Source organism: Rhinopithecus roxellana, chromosome 13 (assembly GCF_007565055.1).
Source record: "Rhinopithecus roxellana isolate Shanxi Qingling chromosome 13, ASM756505v1, whole genome shotgun sequence".
NCBI lineage: Eukaryota > Metazoa > Chordata > Mammalia > Primates > Cercopithecidae > Rhinopithecus > Rhinopithecus roxellana.
The window spans coordinates 130,940,942-130,965,907 of NC_044561.1; the positions used below are offsets into that span (position 1 = coordinate 130,940,942).

Genomic DNA, 24,966 nt, shown 5'->3' on the forward strand with positions numbered 1-24,966 from the left:
AAAAGCTCAAACCAAAGCTCTGACTCCGTTTCCTCTTTTCACGGTGACTTTCTAGCATGGCATTTCTCTTTCCTTCTATTAAATATTTCTCAATCGAATTTTTCATACAACAGAGGGAAAAAATGTCACAGGAAATGGTGGTCTTTGGATGGCCTGGTCTTGCTGGGTTCACGGGGATGAAGGGCTTTGGCATCCCAAGTGTCCGGTTAGGGCACAGCTGGGCTGGCTTAGCCTTGACTGGCCTGCAGGAGGGGTGGAGTCATGCCTGAGGGTGGAGCAGGGATGAGCTCACCCCCATATGCAGTCCCCCCTGGTCCACCTTGGTCCCCCTGGGTGGGCTGAAGAGCTCAGAGCAGGCCCTGAAAGTAGACTTGGGCTGCTTGGCAGGGGTTTGGGGGTCTGGGTGCCTGGTACCTGGTAGTTAGGAGTGGGGGCTTCTCATGGCCACACCTCCTTGCCTGTGGTCAGGAGAGCAGGGGGGGTGGTGGTAGGTGGGGGTTCAGGGCACATTGTACACACCTGTACACCTGATAAGGTGGGTGACACTCATTGAGAGAGGTTGAAATGACCCAGGGCAGCACATACGCGTGGGTCAGAGCCCCCACGGGGCCAGCAGATCTGCAGATTTAATGCAACTCCAGTCAAGGATCCAGATTCTTCCTGGCTTGCAAGGAGCTGAATCTGGAACACACACAGAAGGTGAAGGGCCGGGTGACTCCGGGAGCAGAAGGATGAGGAGGGACCTGCTCTGATGATCCTGTGGCTTGCAAGAGGGTCCAGAATCAGGACAGTGTGACTGGGGACAGGCTGGGCAGTGGTGACCCAAATCCCAAGTTCCTAGAGTAGGACACTGCCCTGTACGGGTAAGAGGTGATGCTACTGCTGCCTGGGCCACGGGTGGCTCTTCCTCAGCTTTAGGTCAGTAGGGCATTTGCTCACATTCCCTAAAGAAAGAAAGGGTTGGGGCCAGGCACGGTGGCTCACACCTATAATGCCAGCGCTTTGGGAGGCCCAGGTGGATCGATCACTTGAGGTCAGGAATTTGAGCCCAGCCTGGCCAACATAGTGAAACCCTGTCTCTACTAAAAAATACAAAAATTAGCCAGGCGTGGTGGCACACACCTGTAGTACAAGCTACCTGGGAGGCTGAGGCAGGCGAATCACTCCAAAAAAAAAAAAAAAAAAAAAAAATACATGATCGAGCTGGGCACGGTGTGGTGGCTCGCACCTGTAATCCCAGCACTTTGGGAGGCTAAGGTGGGCAGATTATTTGAGGTCAGGAGTTCAAGCCTAGCCTGTTCAACACAGTGAAACCTTGTCTCTACAAAAACACAAAAATTAGCCGGGCGTAGTGGTGCACACTTATAGTCCCAGCTGCTTGGGAGGCTGAGGCAGGAGAATGGCTTGAGCCCAGGAGGCAGAGGGTACAATGAGCCGAGATTGCACTGCTGCACTCCAGCCTGGGCAACAAAGCAAGACTCTATCTCAAAAAAAAAAAAAAAAAAACAGGCCAAGCACGGTGGCTCACGCCTATAATCCCAGCACTTTGGGAGGCCAAGGTGGGCGGATCACGAGGTCAGGAGATGGAGACCATCCTAGATAACACGGTGAAACCCTGTCTCTACTAAAAATACAAAAAAATTAGCCAGACCTGGTGGCAGGCACCTGTAGTCCCAGCTACTTGGGAAGCTGAGGCAGGAGAATAGCATGAATCCGGGAGGCAGAAGTTGCAGTCAGCCGAAATCATGCCACTGCACTCCAGCCTGGGCAGCAGAGCGAGACTCTGTCTCAAAAACAAAACAAAACAAAAGAAACCAGGGTTGTGTTCAATAATACATATAAATACTTCCAACCAATAATACCTCCAAATCAAAAAAAAAAAAGAAAAACCAGTAAAAAGGGCAGAAGACACAAGCAGTCCCTTACAGCAGAGGGGATGAAGAGAGGAGGCTGGGCGCTGTGGCTCATGCCTGTAATCCCAGCACTTTGGGAGGCCGAGGCAGGTGGATCATGAGGTCAGGAGATCAAGACCATCCTGGCCAACATGGTGAAACCCTGTCTCTACTAAAAATACAACAACAACAACAAATTTGCTGGGCGTGGTGGTACACGCCTGTAGTCCTAGCTACTCGGGAGGCTGAGGCAGGAGAATCGTGTGAACCCGGGAGGCAGAGGTTGCAGTCAGAAATCATGCCACTGCACTCCAGCCTGGGAGACAGAGTGAGAGACTACGTCCCAAAAAAAAAGAAAAGAAAAAAGAAAAAAAAAGATGAAGAGAGAGCCTCACTGATGGTGGGACACAGGGCAGCCCCAGCGCACATCAGAGACCCTGTCCACGAGAGGGCTGGGACCACCCAGGCTGGGTCTGGGCCCCAGGGTCACTGGCTGTGGGCTGCTGGGGGCACTAGTGGCCCAGCTCTGCAGTCGTGTCTGGGCTCCACCCAGTAAAGCCAGACCCCCACGTCCTCAGCCCCCAGGAATTCCCAAGAAGCCCTGAGCGCCGCAGGATGTGAACAGAGGCTCCTGGGGCTCGGTTCTAACAACAAACAAGAACCTCCACAATCCCGCCCACAGGTGGCAGGTCTCCAGGCCTCTCAGTCTCTTGAGGGCTTTTGAATGTGAATCCCAACTGTGTGCTCTTGTTACAAGCTTGGATTAAAGCTGACTCCGTTTTCTATGTTCACGAGCACTTTTTCGACATTAAGCTAGTTCCACGGTAAACAGAACGCTCCCCATCGAAGGGCGCGGTGGTGCAGCGACTTCAGGAACAGAGGGGCCTGGCCTGTGTTCCCAAGGGGACAAGTCCAGGCTAAGACAGGACGCAAGTCCAGTGGGAAGACATTTTCATGACCCGAAATCATTTTATAGGACAAACAGATGATCAGAATTGTAGTAGCCCCAGGTTTTAGGGCTCACGAGGGTCTCTGAGGTGCTGCTCGGAAGCCTCGCCATGGCCCGGCTGGAGCGGTGTCGGTGGCCGGGGGCCGGGTCGGGAGGCCCCGGGGAACCAGCGCCCTCGCGACGCGCTGCCCTGACGAAGACGCGTGCGCTGGCGCTGAAACGCCAGGGTTTACTCGAATATCCGAATACTCAGGAGGTAAAACAGGAAATACTGACGCAAGCCTTTTCTACAGAAGGACGGGCTGCGGCACCCAAGCCCCTCGAGCCCCTTCCTCTCCGGGGGCGCAGGCTCCGGGCAGGGACCCCCGGGAAGGGCAGGAGGCGAGCGCCGCGTGGTGCTCCCAGGCGGGCGCCATGCGTTCCCGGAACTCCGGACGCCCTCTCGATGCCACGGCTCGGAACCGTCTTATTTACAATAATGAAAAATACCCGATGTGCTGTGAAAGAAATGAGAGGAAGTTCTCCTCGTATATTCATTCGTTATTTATTTGTGTGGGACCCCGGCTCCCCGCAGCCTCCACCCCTCCCCCGTCCTGCTTTCAGCTCCCTCCGAAGAGGTCCCGGGTCAGGGGCTGCAGCCGGGTCCCAGTGCGTCGGCTCAGCTCGTCCAGCACCGCCTTCTCCTTCTGGAACATCTGGAAGGAAGGAAGCGCGCTGGGCCCTCCCCAGGGAAGGGGTCCGCGCCGCACTCTCAGGGGTTGCCTCCTCGGGACGCCCCTCCCACAGGGGAACCTGGCCGCCTGCACGGCTCCCGCTCAGGCCGAAGGGCGGACCCGCCTCCTGGCATCTTAACCAGGACCTGAGCTCAGCCAGTGCCCAAACCGCCACAGGCTGGCAGAAGAAGCGGGGCTGCAAGAGGGAAGGGGAGCGCGGGAGGGGGGAGGGGGGAGGAGGGAGGGGGAGGAGTGCTCACTGCAACCTCCGCCTCCTGGGTTCAAGCGATTCGCCTGCCTCAGCCTCCCCAGTAGCTGGGATTACAGGCGCCGGCCACCACACCCGGCTAAGTATTCTATTTTTAGTAGAGACAGGGTTTCACCATGTTGGCCAGGCTGGTCCGGAACTCCTGACCTCAAGTGATCTGCCCTCCTCGACCTCCCAAAGTGCTGGGATTACAGGAGTGAGCCATTGCCTCCAGCGAACTTTTTTTTTTTTTTTTTTTTTTGAGACGGAGTCTGGCTCTGTCGCCCAGGCTGGAGTGCAGTGGCCGGATCTCAGCTCACTGCAAGCTCCGCCTCCCGGGTTTACGCCATTCTCCTGCCTCAGCCTCCCGAGTAGCTGGGACTACAGGCGCCCGCCACCTCGCCCGACTAGTTTTTTGTAGTTTTTAGTAGAGACGGGGTTTCACCGTGTTAGCCAGGATGGTCTCGATCTCCTGACCTCGTGATCCGCCTGTCTCGGCCTCCCAAAGTGCTGGGATTACAGGCTTAAGCCACCGCGCCCGGCACTTTTTCTTTTTTTAATGAAAAAGGTTTTTCATGCCTTTCACAGAAGCGAATGGTTTGCTCGCCAACACAGGATTGTGTGCGTGTTAACCATGTGGACCTCTGAGTGGGCCTCTGTAGAGGGAGCGCCTGGGCCTGGAGGAAACCAACCTTGAACTCACTTTGAGCAGAGCTCCCGCCCCCGCCCCGGGTCTGGCCTAGTCTCTAGCTGACTGGACGTTTTTGACCAAGCGCCACTTGCTAGTGTCAGCTGTGGCTCTCGGCCTCTGCACACAGACCGCTTTCCTTAGTGAACACATTCAGCTGGAAGTATCTGGGGAGCCTGGTGTTGAAATCAAGCATCTGTGAGTCATTTTTCCAAGGGCAGGTCTGAGGTCCAGTTTCTGTGGGGGTGGTCAGGATGAAGGGTGGGGGTTGGCAGGGGCCTGGGGCAGCCTCTTTCCCCCACACACCTCCTGGGTAGCGGGAGGACGGGCTCCTTACCTGTAGCCACTCTGCCTCCGTGCTGTGTGTGAAGCCCAGCAAGTGACAGAGTCCATGGGTGGCCGTCACCTGTCAGAATAATTTCAAACCGGCTCAGAGGATGACCTCACAGGAAGCTGCCCCTTCAGGGACACCCCAGGGCCACAGGCTGCTCTTGGTACGTGGCTGCAGGACCCCAGGGTTGCTGTGAGACCCCTGTGCAGGAATTACAGGCACTCAGCCTCAGTTCCCTTCCATCTAAAATGGAAAGCAGGCAAGCCCCTTTCAGACTCTTTAGTCAATGTGGATTGCTGTTTGGGCCAGCACTGTGCTGGGAAGGGGCCCCCAGAATGGAGCTGTCCAGCCACAGGAGTAATGGACAAGGGGGGTGGATTATGAAGAAGTGAGGAGGGGTGGGTGCCGCGGGGTTGGGGAGTAGTGGGGCACTGGCCGGGGTGGCCTCCCTGCCCTAAGAGGGACGAGGCAAGGGCACAGTCCACACCCCAGGCCCAACCCCCAGGAGGCGCAGTGCCCCAGTTAGAGGGCGGGGCCCCCGGTGGCCCCTGATTTTACTGAACACTCTGGGTAGAGCTTCGGTGCACAGGCAGCACAGGGAGTGGAGAAGTATGAAGGCACAGGGGAAGGAGGTGCAGCTGCTGGTGACTCAGGAAGACCCACAGTCACCATGTCCTCCTGGAGACAGGGCTGGATTAAAGCCCACAGGGGAGGGGCACCCAGATAGAGCCCAGAGCTGGGGGAGGAGGAGGAAGAGGAGGGCAGGCCTGTGGACCCTGAGCAGGCACAGCACCAAGGGGGCTCATGGAGCCACATGGGCCACAAGGGTAGCACTACCCTGGGGTTCGGGTGGAGGGAGGAGAGAGACCTGGGAGGTGGATATCCTTAGGGCTGGTGTGAGGTACCTGGAGACATGAAGGACAAAGCGGGGTAGATGGAGGGTGCAGCTGAGAGCCAGCCCTGAGCAGAGCTGGCCTGGCCTGTGGCCATGATGATGGGGTCCTGGGATGGTGGGCTGGCCCTCCATTCAGGTTAATAGGGAGCCCCACGGAGAGGGCTCTGGGCCCGAGGAAGAAATGCCAGGGGCAGACCAGGGAACAGAATCTTAGGAGGTTTGGGGAAAACGGAAGCAGATGTCCACATTCCCCCTACAGCTGCTGGCCACAGAGATCCCAGGGCTGAATCTCGGGCTGGGCCACTTCCTGTCACTCTCAGAAGCTTCCTCTTTGCCAGCAGGGTATGTGTGGCGGGCACGTCCCACCCAGGTCTGGAGGGAGCAGTTGGGGCCTGGCCCAGGTTCCTGTGTGGCCGTCCCAGCCTTTCACGCTGGGTCTGGCTGGGAAGCTCCGCTTCAAGCCACACGGATGCACTTGGATCCCCAAGGACGACTCAGGGCATGGCTGTTCAGTCAAAGGAGGCCAAGTCAAGTATGATTCCCTCATACATGGCTTTTCAGAATACCTTTTGGTTTCTTTTTTTGGCATCAAGCTGCTGAAACCACCTGTGCAAAGATGACAGAGAAGTCTGGCATGGCTGACTCCATCTCAGTCCTGGGCACAGGCCAAGCTAACCACAGGAGGAATTTAATCTAGAGTTTAACTTGCGTGGCTGACTCCACCTCGCTTCTAGTCTCACAGGTTGGCTGTCCCCACTCAGTCCTGGGTACAGGCCAAGTTAACTATGGGAGGAATTTAATCTAGAGTTTAACTTTAAATCCGGAATAGTAATCATCCCTCCCTAAAACGAATCCCCTCCTTGCTCAGGACTGAAACCACCTCTGTAAAGCTAGTGAAGGGCCACAAGATTAGGATAATGGGAGAGGCCTGAATTCTGCTCAGATGTAGGTGTCCTGAGGAGAACCAGCCAGCAGGTCTTGCTTCCCCAGCTTGCCTTGCTATAATTCCTTGCTGCTCAGGAGTCATGCAGCCAGAGGTCACAAGATTTGTGACTGCCCCAATGGATCCCCAATAAGATAACGTCAATAGTAGAACCTAAGAATGGTCTTTTGGGATGTTTTTCAGACTTTTGAGTTCTGGCAACCTACAGACTCCACCTGGACCTGAGACTCATGACTCAGCTGATCCTGTGGCTCCACCCAGAGGTGGACTCAGTGGACAAAAATCATTTATACCCCATGGTCTGTCCCCAACCAATCAGCAGCACCCATTCCCTAGCCCCTGCCTGCCAAATTGCCCATGAAAACCCTAGCCTCTGAGTTCTCTGGAAGATTGAATAATAACTCGTCTTTCTACTAGGCTAGCTCTGTGTTAAACTCCTTCTCTACTGCAATACAACGGTCTCAGTGAATTGGTTTTGTCTGTTCAGTAGGCAGGAAGAACCCATAGGCGGATTACACTGAGGAGAAACAGATCTGGAAGGTGGTGGAGGCTCCAACCTCTGTACTTTTGGCAGCTCAGAAAGAAGCTGATCCAGCAAGTCTGGGTTAGCTCAACATAGTCTGCTGTACTCCAGAGATAAAAGCTGAGAAGGCTTCTCTGGGAGCTTCTGTGTTTCCACAGCATGTTCTCTCTCTCCTCCAACTGTTGCATGAGGCATGCAGTCCCTACCCAGCCTGGGTGCTCCTCACACCCTGCTTACAGGTTCTTCCCCCAGTGGCCCTTATGGTACCCATGGACACACAGGATGCAGGGCTGTGATCTCAACCCCTTTGCATGGCCCATGTTCCATGCGCCAGGTTATATGATTTCAGCATCCCCGCTTACAGTCAGGACGTCATTGTAATCTTCATCTTCTTTGCACTGATGGAAGATATACTCCACTCCTAGGAAAATGTCTCCCAAATTGTAGTCATCTGGAAAATCAGGCAGGGGAAATTCACCTGCTTTCAGATGCTAAAAAATGAGGAAATGCAGACTTAGAGAACAGGAATCGTAACCCAACCACAGGTTGACAGGTTTCATCCTGGTTATTTCCAAGGCAAATAAGCACTTGCTCTCTGACCAAATCACCTTTTTTTTGAGACGGAGTTTCACTCTTGTTGCCCAGGCTGCAGTGGAATGGCACAATCTTGGCTCACTGCAACCTCTGCCTCCGGGGTTCAAGCAATTCTCCTGTCTCAGTCTCCTGAGTAGCTGGGATTACAGGTGCATGCCACTGTGCCCAGTTAATTTTTGTTATTTATTTATTTTTTTGAGACAGAGTTTTGCTCTTGTTGCCCAGGCTGGAGTGTCCACCTCCTGGGTTCAAGCGATTCTCCTGCCTCAGCCTAGCGAGTAGGTAGGTGGGACTACAGGTATGTGCCATCACACTCGGCTAATTTTGTATTTTTAGTAGAGACTGGGTTTCTCCATGTTGGTCAGGCTGGTCTCAAACTCCCGACCTCAGGTGATCCACCAGCCTTGGCCTCCCAAACTGCTGGGATTACAGGCATGAGCCACCACGCCTGGCCTAATTTTTGTATTTTTTAGTAGAGATGGGGTTTCATGGGTCAGGCTGGTCTCGAACTCCTGACCTCAGGTGATCTGCCTGCCTCGGCCTCCCCGAATGCTGGGATTACAGGCGTGAGCCACTGCGCCAGCCACCCAAATCACTCGTAAGCTGCATGTCTAAGGCCAGGGTAGCAGCCGGGCCTGTGGCGGGGTGGGTTGCCCAGCCAACTGTACACAAGTGCCCTGAATTGTTTCCATCGTGAAAATCGTCAGAATAGCCAGGCATGGTGGTTCATACCTGTAATCCCAGCACTTTGGGAGGCCGAGGTGGGCAGATCACGAGGTCAGGGGTTTGACACCAGCTTGACCAACATGGTGAAACCCCGTCTCTACTAAAGATACAAAAATTAGCCAGGTGTGATGGCACGTGCCTTAACCCAGCTACTCGGGAGGCTGAGGCAGGAGGATCGCTTGAACCCGGGAGGCAGAGGTTGCAGTAAGCCCTTAGACTGCGCCACTGCACTCCAGTCTGGCTGACAGAGCAGGACTCCGTCTCAAAAAAAAAAAAGGAAGTTGTCAGAATCAAAATAGAGCCATTAGGGTTATACAAACAAATAAAAAAACCTGACAAATAGAACTGGGGAAAGCTATGAAGAGAGGATTCTCATACTTTCATACCTGATAACAAAAACTGTCAGTGAAGACTGCAAAAACTGCAACAAAGGCTATGACAACCTTACACAAACATAAAATGCAACCTTGCACAAAGGCTATCACAACCTTACACACACACACACAATGCAACCTTGCATAAAGGCTATGACAACCTGACAACCTTACACACACACAGAACTTCTGCAAGGATAATCAGCCCAGCAGGTGCCTGTCCAACCTTGGACAGGCATTGACCTTGTTATTGATCTTTGTAACCAAGGACCATTATCTCAAAACAATTATTTTTTCCTTTAAAAACCTTTGCCAGGCCGGGCTCAGTGACTCACGCCTGTAATCCCAACACTTTGGAAGGCAGAGGCGGGTAGATCACCTGAGGTCAGGAGTTCTAGACCAGCTTGGCCAACATGGCGAAACCCTGACTTTAGTAAAAATACAAAAAAAAAAAAAAAAGAAAAAAAGATTAGCCAGATGTGATGGCGGGCGCCTATAATCCCAGCTACTCAGGAGGCTGTGGCAGGAGAATCGCTTGAACCTGAGAGGTGGAGGTTGCAGTGAGCTGAGATTGCGCCATTGCACTCCAGCCTGCATGACAGAGCAAGATTCCATCTCAAAAAAAAAAAAAAACCCAGAAAAGAAAAAAAAAAAAACCTTTGCCTTCCTTTACGTCCCTGAATATGCACAGTCTACTATGGCATGTGGTATGTGTATTTTCACTGCAATGCTCTATCCCAAATAAACATCCTTTTCTTTAAAAGCCTGTTTGTTGTTTAGGTTGATATCACCTTGTCATATGGCTTTTCATTTCTTTCATCCCTCCCAATGCAGAATCACAGATCCACAACCTCTACAGAGTTAAACCATCACATGAACACAATTATGTATTTGTTTTTTCTACTTGATATTTTGTCCTAAAGAGTCTATCACATTTTCTACATAAAGACTATAAAGACCAGACCACTTAGTTAAGGACTGTTCACACTAAATCAGTCACCTATGGCTGGATATTTAGGGTGTTCCTTTTATTTTCCTATTAGAGAAAACAGTAACTTTTCTTTTTTTGAGACAGGGTCTCACTCTGCAGCCCAGGGTGGATGGAGTGCAGAGGTGCAATCTTGGCTCACTGCAGCCTCAGTTTCTTGAGCTCAGGCGATCCTCTCACCTCAGCCTCCTGAGTAGCTGGGACTACAGGTTTGCACACCACCATGCCCAGCTAATTGTTGTGTTTATTTTTTGTAGAAACAAGGTTTGACTATGTTGCCCAGACTGGTCTTGAACTCCTGGGCTCAAGTGAGCCTCCCACCTTAGCTTCCCAAAGTACTAGGATTATAGGCCCAGCCAATAAATTAACATTTTAAGACATTTTTACATGACTCAGCATTTTCTTTTTCTTTTTTTTTTTTTTCCTTTGAGATGGAGTCTCGCTCTGTTGCCAGGCTGGAGTGCAGTGGTGCGATCTCAGTTCACTGCAACCTCTGACTCCCTGGTTCAAGTGATTTTCCTGCCTCAGCCTCCCGAGTAGCTGGGATTACAGGCACGTGCCACCAAGCCCAGCTAACTTTTTTGGATTTTTAGTAGAGACGGGGTTTCACCATGTTGGCCAGGATGGTCTCAAACTCCTGACATCATGACCCACCCACCTCGGCCTCCCAAAGTTCTGGGATTACAGGCATGAGCCACTGCACCCGGCCTCTTCTGTCTTTTGGTTTATTGTCTTGGGTGTGTCACTACTGGACTAAAGGATACGTCTGTTTGAAATGCTCTTGGAGTAGATTTGCCAAGTTGTTTTCCCAAAGGATTGCTCCAATTCCTGCTGCTACAATGTGGGAAGCCTGGAGTGAAGTCATGTACAGAATGTAGATAATAAACTGACTGCTATCACATCGAGTTTGTTGGAAATATTTACCCGTCTGTTATTTTCAGTGTTGCTTTGATTTTTCCAATGTGCACATATTCATTAACGAATCCCACTTAAAATTGCAAAAATATTGCAGAAGCATTTTGCTTCTCTCTTTTAATTCACTGAGAGCATTAGGAGGGGAAGAGGGTGGCCGCTAGTCACCTTTTTCTTTTCTTTTCTTTTCTTTTTCTGAGACAGAGTTTCGCTCTTGTTGCCCAGGCTGGAGTACAATGGTATGATCTTGGCTCACTGCAACCTCCACCTCAGGGGTTCAAGCGATTCTCCTGCCTCAGCCTCCCAGGTAGCTAGGATTACAGGCACACTGCGCCCCCTCCCCCCGCCCCCACACCCAGCTAATTTTTTGTGTTTTTAGTAGAGGCAGAATTTCACCATGTTGGCCAGGCTGATCTCGAACTCCTGACCTCAGCTGATCCACCTGACTTGGGCTCCCAAAGTGTTGGGATTATGGGCATGAGCTGTCGCGCCTGGCTGTCACCTTTCTTTTTCTGCTGGCTTACCAGTGTAATTGTGGCCTCTGGGTGACGGCCATCGATCAGTGGAGGCTGAATATACTGCTCTCTCTACTTTTGTGTATATTTGAAAATTTTCAAAATTAAAATTAAAAATCATGTCTGTAATATATATACTTATATGCACCACAGAGTCTAGCCTACAATATAATTAATACAGGAAATTTAGGCTGGGTGCCGTGGCTCACGCCTGTAATCCCAACACTCTGGGAGGCCGAGGCAGGCAGATCACCTGAGGTCAGGAGTTCAAGAGCAGCCTGGCCAACATGGTGAAACTTCCGTCTCTACTAAAAATACCCCCCCAAAAAATTAGCCCACTTTGGGGGGCCGAGGTGGGAGGATCACGAGGTCAGGAGATTGAGACCATCCTGGCTAACACCGTGAAACCCCGTCTCTACTAAAAATACAAAAAATTAGCCAGGCGTGGTGGTGCGCGCCTGTAGTCCCAGCTACTGGGAGGCTGAGGCAGGAAAATGGCGTAAACCCGGGAGGCGGAGCTTGCAGTGAACTGAGATCTGGCCACTGCATTCCAGCCTGGGCGACAGGGCAAGACTCCGTCTCAAAAAAAAAAAAAATTAGCCAGGTGTGGTGGCCCACATCTGTAGTCCCACCTACTGGGGAGGCTGAGGCAAAAGAATCACTTGAACCAGGCAGGGAGGTTGCAGTGAGTCGAGATGGCACCACTGCACTCCAGCCTGGGTGACAGAGCAAGACTCCGTCTAAATTAAAAAAAAAAAAAGACAGGAAACTTACTCTGGGAAGGTAGGCTAGACAAGAGGAACAGTTTTTTTTTTTTTTTTACCTCATGAAATGGAAAAGAAAGCACATCGGTTGGGACATTTCTATCTCTGTAGATTCTATTAATGTGCCGAATATTCTTGTTGTCAACACAGATGATCCCCAGGTCAAATTTCTGCACTCCTAAAATCCTCCTTACAATCTCGATCTTACTGCGAAGTGGCGCTCTCCTGATGGGGATGACTCGCTGCAGATTTCTAATCACCAAACTCATTTCACGAAGAATAACCAGCCCTTTAAAAATGTTTGCAACGGAACCTGGGGTTAAAGTGTAAGAGAAGACCAATCAGTACAAGTGACAATACATTCCGTAAAATTACACATGCACACGCAATCAAATCACTTTATTTGGTGGAACTGATTGAAAAATCTTAAGGTAATCTACATTTACCACAAGGAGGATGCAACAACGAGGGGCTATGGAAGGACACCGCGGAATCAGGCCAGGACTCCAGGCGGGCGGAGCGGAAGGAGCGGTTCCCAGACAAGGGACGGGTGCACTGTGCGCGCGGGGCGAGGCGCGCGAGGGACGCGGTGGGGTGCGGGGGAGGGACGCGGCCGGGGAGGGACGCGGCGGAGGAGGGAAGGGGCTGGAATGGGGGGGGACACAACGGGGGACACAGGTAAGCGCTGGGGGCCAGGTCCTCTGGGGTCTGGGGCGCCCGCAGACCCACGGGGGTGAATGCGACGCTCTCGCTTGGGAGACTAGAAACCCGCCCAGACATACCGATGTCTGAACCCGGCAAAGGGCGCGACAGCGGGCGGACCCGCCCGACCGGAAGCCCCGCCGCCGAGCCGGTTGGGGAGAGCGGAACCGGATCGCAGCGGGCGGGGCGGAACCCGGTAGTGCCGAGCGAACCGGAAGTCGGTCCGCGGCGTTTCCTGCCCGCGGAGCGCAGCCCTGAGTATCGCGGCAGCGGCCTGCGCTTGCGTCTCTAGTCCTTCTGAGGGGCCCGAGGGCGGCGCGGGCCCCGGGGTCCTGCGGCTAGACGGTGAGCGTGGGGGCTGGGCCGGCGCCGGGAGCGCCGTTTCCTTCCCCCGCGCAGGTCCGCGCGCCCGGGCCTCCACATCGTCGCTAACGGAGCGTTGCGGCGCCGGCGGGCCCTGGCGAGCCCGGGGCAGTACAGTGACCAGGCCGGCCCGGGCCCACCGCGCGGCCTCTGCCGTTTCGGGCTGTGCTGGGTGGAAGATTAGGTTCCCCGGGCACGCCGTCCCCGCCGAGAGGCCGCAGCTCCGTGGCAGCGCCCTCGCCCTTCCAGCCGGCTCGAGGGTGGTCGCCAGGGGCGATAAAGGAATGTGGGACAGTGGTTAGCGCTCCAGCCGCTCCGAGGGAAGCCAGGCAGCGTTACACTGAATTCTCCGGCTGTAGAGATTGGAGGAAGTCAGGGGAAATTCGTCTCTAAGCTGTAAGGTGGAACAGCATTTATCTTCTTGCTACCAATGGAGGTTTTTCATGAATTTACTAACTCAGTAAAAAGATTCGGCTTTCTTTTTTTTTTTTAATCTTAAAAGGATCACTCTTTAAATCTCGGTAACAAAGTAATTATTTGTACCACTCTCTACCCCACCCTCCAACAAAATAACCTGTTGGCTCTCGGAAAATAATAGCCCTTTGCCTGCCTTTGAAATAGTTATCTTTTAGTATGACAGTGTTCAAAAATTCTTTTCTTAGTCTTGTAGCAGAACATAGCTGTGATGATCTGAATTTTTGTCTTTCAGCGTGTTCTGAAGACGAAGGGGAGCTCCCTAGTGCTACGGGCTGTTTCAGGAAGCCAATTAATTTTGCACACGTAATACTTACTACCTTCTAATAATTGGAACAGAAGATGAACCCAACTAATCCTTTCAGTGGGCAGCAGCCTAGTGCTTTTTCAGCGTCTTCCAGTAATGTAGGAACACTTCCATCTAAGTCGCCATTTCGATTTGGTCAACCTTCTCTTTTTGGACAAAACAGTACCTTATCTGGGAAGAGCTCGGGATTTTCACAAGTGTCCAGCTTTCCAGCATCTTCTGGAGTAAGTCATTCCTCTTCAGTGCAAACATTAGGGTTCACCCAATCCTCAAGTGTTGGACCCTTTTCTGGACTTGAGCACACTTCCACCTTTGTGGCTACCTCTGGGCCTTCAAGTTCATCTGTGCTGGGAAACCCAGGATTTAGTTTTAAATCACCCACCAGTGTTGGGGCTTTCCCAAGCACTTCTGCTTTTGGACAAGAAGCTGGAGAAATAGTGAACTCTGGTTTTGGGAAAACCGAATTCAGCTTTAAACCTCTGGAAAATGCAGTGTTCAAACCAATACTGGGGGTTGAATCTGAGCCAGAGAAAACCCAGAGCCAAATTGCTTCTGGGTTTTTCACATTTTCCCACCCAATTAGTAGTGCACCAGGAGGCCTGGCCCCATTCTCTTTTCCTCAGGTAACAAGTAGTTCAGCTACCAATTCAAATTTTACCTTTTCAAAACCTGTTAGTAGTAATAATTCATTATCTGCCTTTACCCCTGCTTTGTCGAACCAAAATGTAGAGGAAGAGAAGAGAGGACCTAAGTCAATATTTGGAAGCTCTAGTAATAGCTTCAGTAGCTTCCCTGTATCATCTGCGGTTTTGGGCGAACCTTTCCAGGCTAGCAAAGCAGGTGTCAGGCAGGGGTGTGAAGAAGCTGTTTCCCAGGTGGAACCACTTCCCAGCCTAATGAAAGGAATGAAAAGGAAGGAGGATCAGGATCGCTCCCCAAGGAGACATGGCCACGAGACAGCAGAAGATTTGGATCCTCTGTCCCGGGGTGATCATCCTCCAGACAAACGACCTGTCCGCCTGAATCGGCCCCGGGGAGGTACTTTATTTGGTCGGACGATACAAGATGTTTTCAAAAGCAATAAGGAAGTATGTCGTCTGGGCAACAAGGAGGCCAAAAAGGAAATTGGCTTTGTTGAGTCTGGAGAAAGTGACCACATGGCTATCCCAGGAGGGAGTCAGTCTGTCCTGGCACCTTCCCGGATTCCAGGTGTGAATAAAGAGGAAGAAACTGAAAGTAGAGAGAAGAAAGAAGGTGAGCTCTGAAAATGTAGAACGTAGAGTAAATCCTGCTGGCAGGTTGTCAATACGTTTCTCTGGGGGTTAGCTTGATTTTTCAGATAAATCTCCCATAAACATTAGGGATTCTAACATGTCATATGGAGCAGGTCTTACATCTGTGAAAATTTCCTCTGCTTTGACACAGTTGGTGCCTCCTGTTGTCGGAAACATCTGATGGTTTAAGTGTCCACTCTCTGAACCCCTAGATTCTCTAAGAGGAACTCCTGCGCGTCCGAGTAACAGAAGCGAGAGCACAGACAGTCTTGGGGGCTTGTGTCCCTCTGAAGTCACAGCCATCCAGTGCAAGAACATCCCCGACTACCTCAACGACAGGACCATTCTGGAGAACCATTTCGGCAAAATTGCTAAAGTGCAGCGCGTCTTTACCAGGCGCAGCAAAAAGCTGGCAGTGGTACATTTCTTTGATCATGTGAGTGCTCCCATCTTGCCGTTTATTACCCTAAATTTGAACCTTGTCACTTTAAAACCGTTTTTTTTTTTTTTTTTTGGTCCATCAGTTGTTTGCTTACTGGCTTACTGTAATGTAGGGAAAGTATTCAAATATGTTATTAGCATAGGCTGGGAGAGCACTATTTCATAACTTGGAGTGTTCTAGGTCCCTACAGAATGCAGTACTCCAGAAATGCTGGGAGAGTTGTTCCCATGAAGTGAAATCCTTCTTAAAGGCTTTAGGAATTCAGAAATTCTTCCGAAAGGCTCTAACCACATAATACTTTTGGAACTTGTGTTTTTTGGGTTTTGTTTTGTTTTTTTTGGTCATAGTACATGATCACCGTAAACCTTCAAACAATACAAAAAAAGTGAAATTGGCCGGGCGCGGTGGCTCACGCCTGTAATCCCAGCGCTTTGGGAGGCCGAGGTGGGCTAATCATGAGGTCAGGAGATCAACATTGTCCTGGCTAACACGGTGAAACCCCGTCTCTACTAAAAATAGAAAAAATTAGCCAGATGTGGTGGCGGGTGCCTGTAGTCCCACCTACTCAGGAGTCTGAGGTGGGCGAATTGCTTGAACCCGGGAGGCGGAGGTTGCAGTGAGCCAAGTTCGTGCCACTGCACTCCAGCCTGGGTGACAGAGCCAGACTCCGTCTCAAAAAAAAAAAAAAAAAAAAAGAAAAAGTGAAATTTCCCTTGTCATCCTATCCTCTGGAGATAACTGCTTTGAAGCACTGGGTTTGTATCCTGACTTTAAATGTATGCATCAGACTTTCTTTTTATTTATTTATTGTTTTTGAGATGGAGTCTCGAGTGCATAATACTTTCTGGGGTGCAGTGAGTGTGAACTGCTCACGTTATATAGCTTTATATCTTCACTATTTTTTCGGAGTTTTCTCATAGACAAAATTACGTTCTAGAGAAATTTATAAAGTAGAAATTTATAAAGTGAGTGATACTCCTTTGAGTGGATGGACTACGTTTTGTTGATTCATCTATTGGCAGACACGGATTGTTTCTACTTTTTGGCTATTGTGAATAATGTTCATTGTCATATGACTATCTGAGTCCTTGCTTTCAATTTTTTGGGGTATATTCTTAGGACTGGAATTGATAGGTCATATGGTAATCCTAATTTGTTTTTAGTTTTAATTTTTTAAATTAAAAAAATTGTTTTTATTTTTGCGTTTATAGAGACATGGTCTCACTATGTTGCTCAGGCTGGTCTCGAGCTCCTGGCCTCAAGCTGTCCTCCTGCCTTAGCCTCCCAAAGTGTTGGGATTACAGACCTGAGTCATTGTGTCGGCTCTCATTTTTGTTGTTGTTGTTGTTGTTGTTGTTTTTGAGACGGGGCCTCGCTTTGTCACCCAGGCTGTAGTATAGTGGCACAATTTTGGCTCACTTCAACCTTCACCTTTCCAGTTAAGCAATTCTCTTCCCTCAGCCTCCCAAGTAGCTGAGATTGTGTGCGCACCACCACGCCTGGCTAATTTTTGTATTTTTAGTGAAGATGGGGTTTCACCACGTTGGCCAGGCTGGTCTTGAACTCCTGACCTCAATGATCCATGCACCTTGGCCTCCCAAAGTGCTGGGATTACAGGCATGAGCCACCATGCCTGGCTTTGTTTTTATTATTTATTACTATTATTTTATTATTATTATTATTATTTTTTTTTTAGATGAAGTTTCACTATGTGGCCCAGGCTGGTCCTAAACTCCTGGGCTCAAGTGATCCTCCCACCTCCGCTTCCCAAAGTGCTGGGATAACAGGCATGAGCTCCCCTGCCCAGCCCCCCTTTTGTTTTTAAAGTTATTTTTTGCCTATTGCAATGTGCTCATTCTCCCAGCTGAACCTTAAATATTTTATGACATAACTAATATGTAAATACATTGCCTTTATAAACAATTCATTGATACAGACAAAACTGACCATCCTTATCTCTCCTGTTATTTAGAAGTAGTCCAGTTAACTAGTGTGGTGGGTATTTTTCTAGACTTTTTTTTTCTGAGATGGAGTCTTGTTCTGTAGCCCAAGCTGGAGTGCAGTGGCACCATCTCCGCTCACTGCAAGCTCCGCCTCCTGGATTCATGCCATTCTCCTGCCTCAGCCTCCTGAGTAGCTGGGACTACAGGCACCTGTCACCACACCGGCTGATTTTTTGTATTTTTGGTAGAGACATGGTTTCACCATGTTAGCCAGTATGGTCTTGATCTCCTGACCTCGTGATCCGCCTGCCTGGGTCTCCCAGAGTGCTGGGATTACAGGCATGAGCCACCATGCCCTGCCTTTTCTAGACATTTTTATGAGTGTATGTACAGGGAGACTAACATGTGGTTGGTTTTGTGTGTGTTTTCTGTAGTAAGTGGCATCCCATGTGTGTTATTCTGCAGCTCCCTTTTGTGCTTAATTGTGACTTGGCAAACTTACTGTTTCTGTATATGTGATCAGCTGGTGAGAATCATCTCACCAAATGCCAACAAGGCCAAGTTTGTGGGTTCTATGAAGCAAAGTTGTTAATTTAAAAAAAGGGGTCGGGCGCGGTGATTCATGCCTGTCATCCCAGCACTTTGGGAGGCCGAGGCGGGCGGATCACGAGGTCAGGAGATAGAGACCATCCTGGCTAACATGGTGAAACCTTGTCTCTACTAAAAATACAAAAAATTAGCCGGGCATGGGTGGCGGGCACCTGTAGTCCCAGCTACTCAGGAGACTGAGGCAGGAGAATGCGTGAACCCTGGAGGTGGAGCTTGCAGTGAACCAAGATCTCGCCACCGTACTCCAGCCTGGGTGACAGAGCGAGACTCTGTCTCCAAAAAAAAAAAAAAGAGGGAAGAGCAAATACATGCTGGTGAGACAGGTAAGGGAGATGAATCCTGCTACTGCCACAGCCAGAGACCATGCAAGCAGCAGACGTGTGGGTGGAGGAATCACTGTCGTGCAAAGGACGCCGGCTCCTGGTGCCTTTGAGTGGTCTGTTGTGCTTACTGCATTTGAGTTTTCAATCCCATTTCCTTTGGTTTCCTGATGTACTCACACTTGGTGGTTGTGGACTGTTTTCCAGGCATCTGCAGCCCTGGCTAGAAAGAAGGGGAAAAGTTTGCATAAAGACATGGCTATCTTTTGGCACAGGAAGAAAATAAGTGAGTTTTCAATTACTCTTTTCACTTTTAAAAAAAATTATTTCTATTTATTTATTTATTTAATAAAGATGAGATCTTGCTATGTTGCCCAGTCTGATCTTGGGATTACAGGCACGAGCCATTGTGCACGGCCCTGTCTTCAGTTCCTCATGCTCTTGGTCCAAACCCTTTGAGCTTGAGCCCTTTCCCCAGCCCGTGGGGGAGGCTGGCTCTGAGTGGATTTGCATCTCACAGTTATTTCCTTGGGCTCTTCTCTAACCTCCTGTGACTATGAAAATAATATTAGTTTCTCAGAAACAGAGTGAAAAAGTCCAGTACCAGGTGATCTATGATTGCATAAACTCTTCTACCTCCTATGTCCACAGGCCCCAATAAGAAACCCTTTTCCCTGAAGGAGAAGAAACCAGGTGATGGTGAAGTCAGCCCGAGCACAGAGGATGCACCCTTTCAGCACTCTCCTCTTAGCAAGGCCGCAGGGAGGGCTGGTGCTGGCAGCCTCCTGAATAAAAGGTGGGATCGGTCCCTCCTAATGACCTTATTTGGGAAGGACCAGGAAATAGCGCCCTACAGTGACACATGAGTCAGGGTGCAAGACTGTGGGGAGTGGTGCGGAGACAAAAGCCAGTTGCCAGGGATGGCTGGGGGTGGAGGGCAGGGGCTCTGCACCTCCAGCCAGCATGGGCCATGAGGAGGTGGGTCTGTGGGGGGCTGGTGGTCGCAGCCAGAAGAGAGAATTTTCTGACACTGGTACCTGTCAGCTGTAGAGATGGTGGACAGCAGTGATTCTGTCCTGTCTTGTTCTCACATACCCTAGGGCCAAGGTTGCTGAGAAAGCCTTCCTTTGGGGCTGGCCTTTTTTTCTTGTTTCCACTTGGCATTTTCTATGGGAGAATCTCATCACACAGTTGTTATAGCTGGTGTAGGGCCTTTCGGCTGCAGCTACAGGAGATCCAGGGGAGGCTGCTCACTTAGGACAGCAGAACTTCTGTCCTTGCACAGAGTGCCTGCTCTGTGGGACACACGCAGGCTGGCGCCCTGTGGCGGGTCGCTGCCTGCCTCACAGGATTGTAGTAGCAAATCTCCTTGCTCATCTAACTTGTCCTGAATCCCACTGCAGTTGAGTGCAGTTCCACTTGACATATAAATGTACAAGCAATAACTTTTTTCCTCAAGGCATTTAACTGTCTGTAATAAACTATGCATTCCTTTTGTTTTGAGATAGTCTCACTTTGTTGCCCAGGTTGGAGTTTGGTGGCGTGATCTTGGCTCACTGCAATCTCTGCCTCCTGGGTTCAAGAAATTCTCCTGCCTCAGCCTCCCTAGTAGCTGGGATTACAGACCTGCTCCACCATGCCCAGCTAATATGTTTGTATTTTTAGTAGAGATGGGGTTTCACCATGTTGGCCAGGCTGGTCTCGAACTCCTGACTAGACGTGCGTGCCTGGTCAAACCATGCATTTCTGATAATCACTTACAGCAGTTTCCAATTTCCAGCGTGACTTTTTTTTTTTTTTCCTAAAAAGCTGTCACTTAAAGGAAGGGCAGCATGACTTTTTGTAGGTGCGGCTTATCACAGTGAAGCGGACACGGTTGGCCGTGTTAGTTGTGTTAGCCGGCACGTGATGTGAACTGCCCTGGCTACCGTGTCTGTCTGGGGAACTCTGTTCTCAAAGGCTTTTCCTTTTCACACCAGACCTACTTTGACAGGTCTCCGGCTGAATCCATCTTTTCATCTTTTGGCCAATGTATTTTCCTCACTTTCCATTTTGTGATGAGCAGTTTAGTTGCTGGTTTGACATAATCTTTGACATTCAAGTTCAGAAAATGATGAAAGCTAGAAAATGGGGAAGCTGAGGGAGCATGCCTGATTCCTTTTAGTATGTCCTATCAAAATAAACTAGTTTTAAAACATGTAGGCATAGTATTTCCTTATGATATTAAAGATATTTTTCGTGCTGAGTTTCGTTTCTTTGAGATAGGAATCAGTAAGTACTCCTTTTAGCTGTTTAAATGCGCCTATCTTGTTTTTGGTAGGGGGTGGTAAGTTTGGAGCCTCACTCTGTAACCCAGACTGGAGAGCAGCAGTGCAATCTCAGCTCACTGCAACCTCCGCCTGCCAGGCTCAAGCAATCCTCTCACCCCAGCCTCCCGAGTAGCTGGGACTACAGGCACATGCCACCATGCCTGGCTGATTTTTAAATTTTTTGTAGAGATGGGGTCTCCCTATGTTGCCCAGGCTATTTTGTTTTTCAAAAGTATGAAAATTATATTAAAGTCAGTGAATAATGTGAATAACGCTATTGTGTTCATTACCATCTTTATCAAAACTCAATAAGTGCTTGTAGTTTCTCAGCTTTAGATGACCATAAAATCTTGAAAGATGAGGGGACGTGTTCAGAAACGAAAATGCTCTGAAGGCCTTCCTGGTACGAGGGCCCTCAGTGTGGTGTTTACTTTATAGCTCTCCAGTGAAGAAGCCAAGTCTTCTCAAGGCCCACCAATTCGAAGGAGACTCTTTTGACTCAGCCTCCGATGGCTCTGAGGGCCTCGGGCCATGTGTGCTGTCCCTCAGTACCCTGATAGGCACTGTGGCTGAGACATCCAAGGAGAAGTACCGCCTGCTTGACCAGAGAGACAGGATCATGCGGCAAGGTACGGCACGTGGTGGCAGAGGTTCTAGGGGCCTGGTGAGGTCGTATTCTTGGGTGCCATCAGGGCAGGAGCAACTCCTTTCCATTGGGCTCTATTGCTGTTGAGTCTCAGGCCTCTGATGTGCTGTGTCTGATCTTCATGGTCTGCCAGTTTTCTTGGAGTGAGTGTTGTGTGTATGTGTACATATATGTGCAAATATGTCTGCTAATGTGTGTATAAAATAGCAGTGGGAGGATGCAAAAGAATGGACTTCTGTCTGTAGAGGGAGCAGGATTGTGAAGGGCAAAGGTTACGGCGGGATGCTCCATCTCGGACAGGGCATCCTTACACTGTTACAATGTTGAACTGTGTGAATGTATTACCTACTAAAAAGTAAGTATTCTATTAACACTAAAAATATATGCAGGGACCAAAAATAAAAGGAAAAAACACAGGTGCTCCTCTTTGCCAATTTTATTCTCTTAAATTTCAGCCAGGCTGGGTGTGGTGACTCATGCCTGTAATCCCAGCACTTTGGGAGGCCGAGGCATGTAGACCACCTGAGGTCAGGAGTTCAAGACCAGCCTGGCCAACATGGCAAAACCCCCATCTTTACAAAAAATAAATAAGTAAATAAATAAATTAGCTGGGTGCGGTGGTGTACACCTGTAGTCCCAGCTACTTGGGAGGGTGAGACAGGAGAATCACTTGAACTGGCGAGGTGGAGGTTACAGTGAGCCGAGATTGTGCCACTACACTCCAGTCTGAGCGACAGGATGAGACTTTGTCTCAAAAAAAAAAAAAAAAGCTGGATGTGGTGGCTCACGCCTGTAATCCCAGCACTTTGGGAGGTTGAGGCTGGTGGATCACCTGAGGTCAGGAGTTCGAGACCAGCCGGACCAACATGGAGCAACCCGGTCTCTACTAAAAATAGAAAATTAGCCAAGCATGGTGGCACATGCCTGTAATCCCAGCTACTCGGGAGGCTGAGGCAGGAGAACTGCTTGAACCCATGAGGCGGAGCTTACAGTGAGCCAAGATTGCACCACTGCCGTCCAGTCTGGGCGATAGAGTGAGACTCCATCTCAAAAAAAAAAAAAAATTCAGCTATAGGAGTTTCCTTTTTTTAAAAGCTGTGGATAATTCGATTAATCACCATGTTTCCTTAATATAGTGATACATAGTATTAAAAACTGCCATCATACATCGTATCATTGATAATGGTGATTTTTATATTCCAAATGAAATTATTAGGTATTAGAATTTTTCTTTTTTTTATTTTTTTCCTCGAAATGGAGTCTTGCTCTGTTACCCATGCTGGAGTGCAGTGGTGCAGTCTCAGCTCACTGCAATATCCGCCTCCCAGGTTCAAGTGATTCTCTTGCCTCAGCCTCCTGAGTAGCTGGGAATACAGGCATGCGCCACCCCACCCGGCTAATTTTTGTATTCTTAGTAGAGATGGGGTTCTCTGTGTTGGTCAGGCTGGTCTCGAACTCCTGACCTCAGGTGATCTGCCAGCCTTGGCCTCCCAAAGTGCTGGGATTGCAGGCGTGAGCCACCAGGCCCAGCCCAGGTATTAGAATTTTTCAAAATAAAAACAAGTATATATTTTTTAGTTGTGAAGTTGTTGCATTTCCATTTACTTGCAAGCTACATTTGTAACTATTTAATTCTAAGTATAATCATAGAAGTTATTCAGATAAGAACCCAGTTAACTTCCATTATGTGATTCCTATATTAAAGTCATGGTGAATACCGAGACAGAGTTTTAGAATAGTGATATATTTTGAATATTTGCAGTTGTTACAAGTCAATCCTTTTAGTAAACATCCTGCACCATGATTTTTTGTCATTGAGGTCATTACAGGAGTTAGAAAACTCCGGCTGAAAGTGAGCACACTCGCCTGCTTTTATCTGCAGTGAGGGTCTGTGACTGTTAGAAAGAGGTGGACTCGGGTCTTCGGGAGTTTTGATGTCCTGCTGCTTGGCAGAATAGAACATAAGTCCTCTTTCTCTGAGGCTCATAGTTTTACAAATATTTTTTTTCTATTTTGTAACGTGTGTGTGTGTGTGTGTGTGTGTTTTAATTTCTTTTTATCATTATGAGAATACACGTCTGTAGGTTTGTGCTAACCATGTGGTACATTCTTACCTTTTACTTGACGTCACTTAGCTCGGGTGAAGAGAACCGATCTGGACAAAGCGAGGACTTTTGTTGGGACCTGCCTGGATATGTGTCCTGAGAAGGAGAGGTACATGCGGGAGACCCGTAGCCAGCTGAGTGTATTCGAAGTGGTCCCAGGGACTGACCAGGTAGAGCCCTGCATCTCCCTGTGGAGTGGGGGCAGGGTGTGCAGGGGATGGGGCTGCTTTTGTCATTTCTGTACCTACTTGATTTGGGTGTTTGTTTTAGAGGGTGTTGGGTATTTGGGCTATTAACAATCATATTAACCTGTTTTTGCATTGTGAGATGTTCACTCTGTAAGTGGTACCTATACATGATAACATGATAAGGTATAGATGCAAGTTATTTTAAATAAAGTTGTTTTTCAAAATTTTTTTTTTTTTTTTTTGAGACAGGGTCTCACTCTGTCACCTAGGCTGGAGCACAGTGGTCCAGTCATGGCTCACTACAGCCTCAACTTCCCAGGCTCAGGTGATCATCTCACTCAGCTTACAGAGTAGCTGGGATTGCAGGCATGCTCCACCACACCTAGTTATCGTCATATTTATTGAAGTGATGGGGTCTTGCTGTATTGCCCAGGCTGGTCCCAAACTTCTAAGCTCAAGTGATCTGCCCACGTCTGCCTCTCAAAGTGCTGGGATTACAGGCGTGAGCCACTACATCCAGCTAACTTTTTACTTTTTACAATCTTATTCCTGTCTGTTTCTATGCTTATGTTTTACACATTCAAAGTTATGCTCTAGATACAATTTTATGTGTATTTTTTTTCCTCCTAAAATTATGTCACGAGGCCGGGCGCGGTGGCTCACCCCTGTAATCCCAGCACTTTGGGAGGCCGAGGCGGGTGGATCACACGGTCAAGAGATCGAGACCATCCTGGCTAACACGGTGAAACCCTGTCTCTACTAAAAATACACAAAATTAGCCGGGTGTGGTGGCGGGTGCCTGTAGTCCCAGCTACTTGGGAGGCTGAGGCAGCAGAATGGCTGAACCCGGGAGGTGGAGCTGGCAGTGAGCTGAGATCGCACCACTGCACTCTAACCTGGGCAACAGAGCGAAACTCCATCTCAAAAAAAAAAAAATTATGAACATTTTCCTTTGTTAGGGTAAACTATGAGCATTTGAAAATGACAGCATATTATTTTATTAGTAGCTCTGTCAAAACTGCATTTTTACCATTAGTAGATAGGCTGTTTCTAAATTTTTAGTTCTATTAATAATATTGTTTGGCATCTTATATGTAATGCTTCTCTGGTATTTAGATGATTTTCTTCAGATCCTAAGAATTAAATTACTGCATCAGAGGGTATGACCTTTGCTGAGCATGATCAATGTATCTTCCCAAATTGGTTCCCCAGAAAGCTGCACCGATATAG

General features: G+C 49.3%; 2 protein-coding genes across 13 annotated transcripts in view; one reads left to right on the top strand and one right to left on the bottom strand.

The window, feature by feature from the left end:
- Window positions 1-3,341: 3,341 nt before the first annotated feature.
- Window positions 3,342-12,955, bottom strand: YBEY (ybeY metalloendoribonuclease). Of its 6 annotated transcripts, XM_030915522.1 has the most exons (6): window positions 12,501-12,916; window positions 12,114-12,367; window positions 7,544-7,672; window positions 4,827-4,895; window positions 4,622-4,726; window positions 3,401-3,536 (listed from the first exon to the last, which is right to left on the bottom strand). In XM_030915522.1, exons 1-5 carry the CDS (start codon window positions 12,832-12,834, stop codon window positions 4,643-4,645), a joined length of 870 nt encoding a protein of 289 aa, XP_030771382.1. In that variant the 5' UTR covers window positions 12,835-12,916; the 3' UTR covers window positions 3,401-3,536; window positions 4,622-4,642. The 6 variants fall into 6 exon arrangements, with proteins under 6 accessions (XP_030771385.1, XP_010368403.1, XP_010368402.1 ...); XM_030915525.1 differs by lacking the exon at window positions 4,622-4,726 and having other exon boundaries at window positions 3,342-3,536; window positions 12,249-12,367; window positions 12,837-12,955; XM_010370101.2 differs by lacking the exon at window positions 4,622-4,726 and having other exon boundaries at window positions 3,342-3,536; window positions 12,837-12,955.
- Window positions 12,947-24,966, top strand: part of MCM3AP (minichromosome maintenance complex component 3 associated protein) — a 54,036-nt gene continuing 42,016 nt past the window's right edge. For 4 of the 7 annotated variants that reach the window (XR_004052810.1, XM_030915516.1, XM_030915521.1 and 1 more), the window contains exons 1-7: window positions 12,947-13,101; window positions 13,829-15,154; window positions 15,387-15,610; window positions 18,696-18,774; window positions 19,140-19,284; window positions 21,236-21,426; window positions 23,579-23,718. Coding sequence is in view for 6 of the 7 variants with exons in the window: in XM_030915516.1 (XP_030771376.1) it covers window positions 13,936-15,154; window positions 15,387-15,610; window positions 18,696-18,774; window positions 19,140-19,284; window positions 21,236-21,426; window positions 23,579-23,718 (1,998 nt within the window). In the remaining variant the exon portion in view is untranslated. Of the gene's footprint in view, window positions 13,102-13,137; window positions 13,521-13,828; window positions 15,155-15,386; window positions 15,611-18,695; window positions 18,775-19,139; window positions 19,285-21,235; window positions 21,427-23,578; window positions 23,719-24,966 lie in introns of those variants that run through there. The other 3 variants (XM_030915517.1, XM_030915518.1, XM_030915519.1) reach the window with 3 other exon arrangements.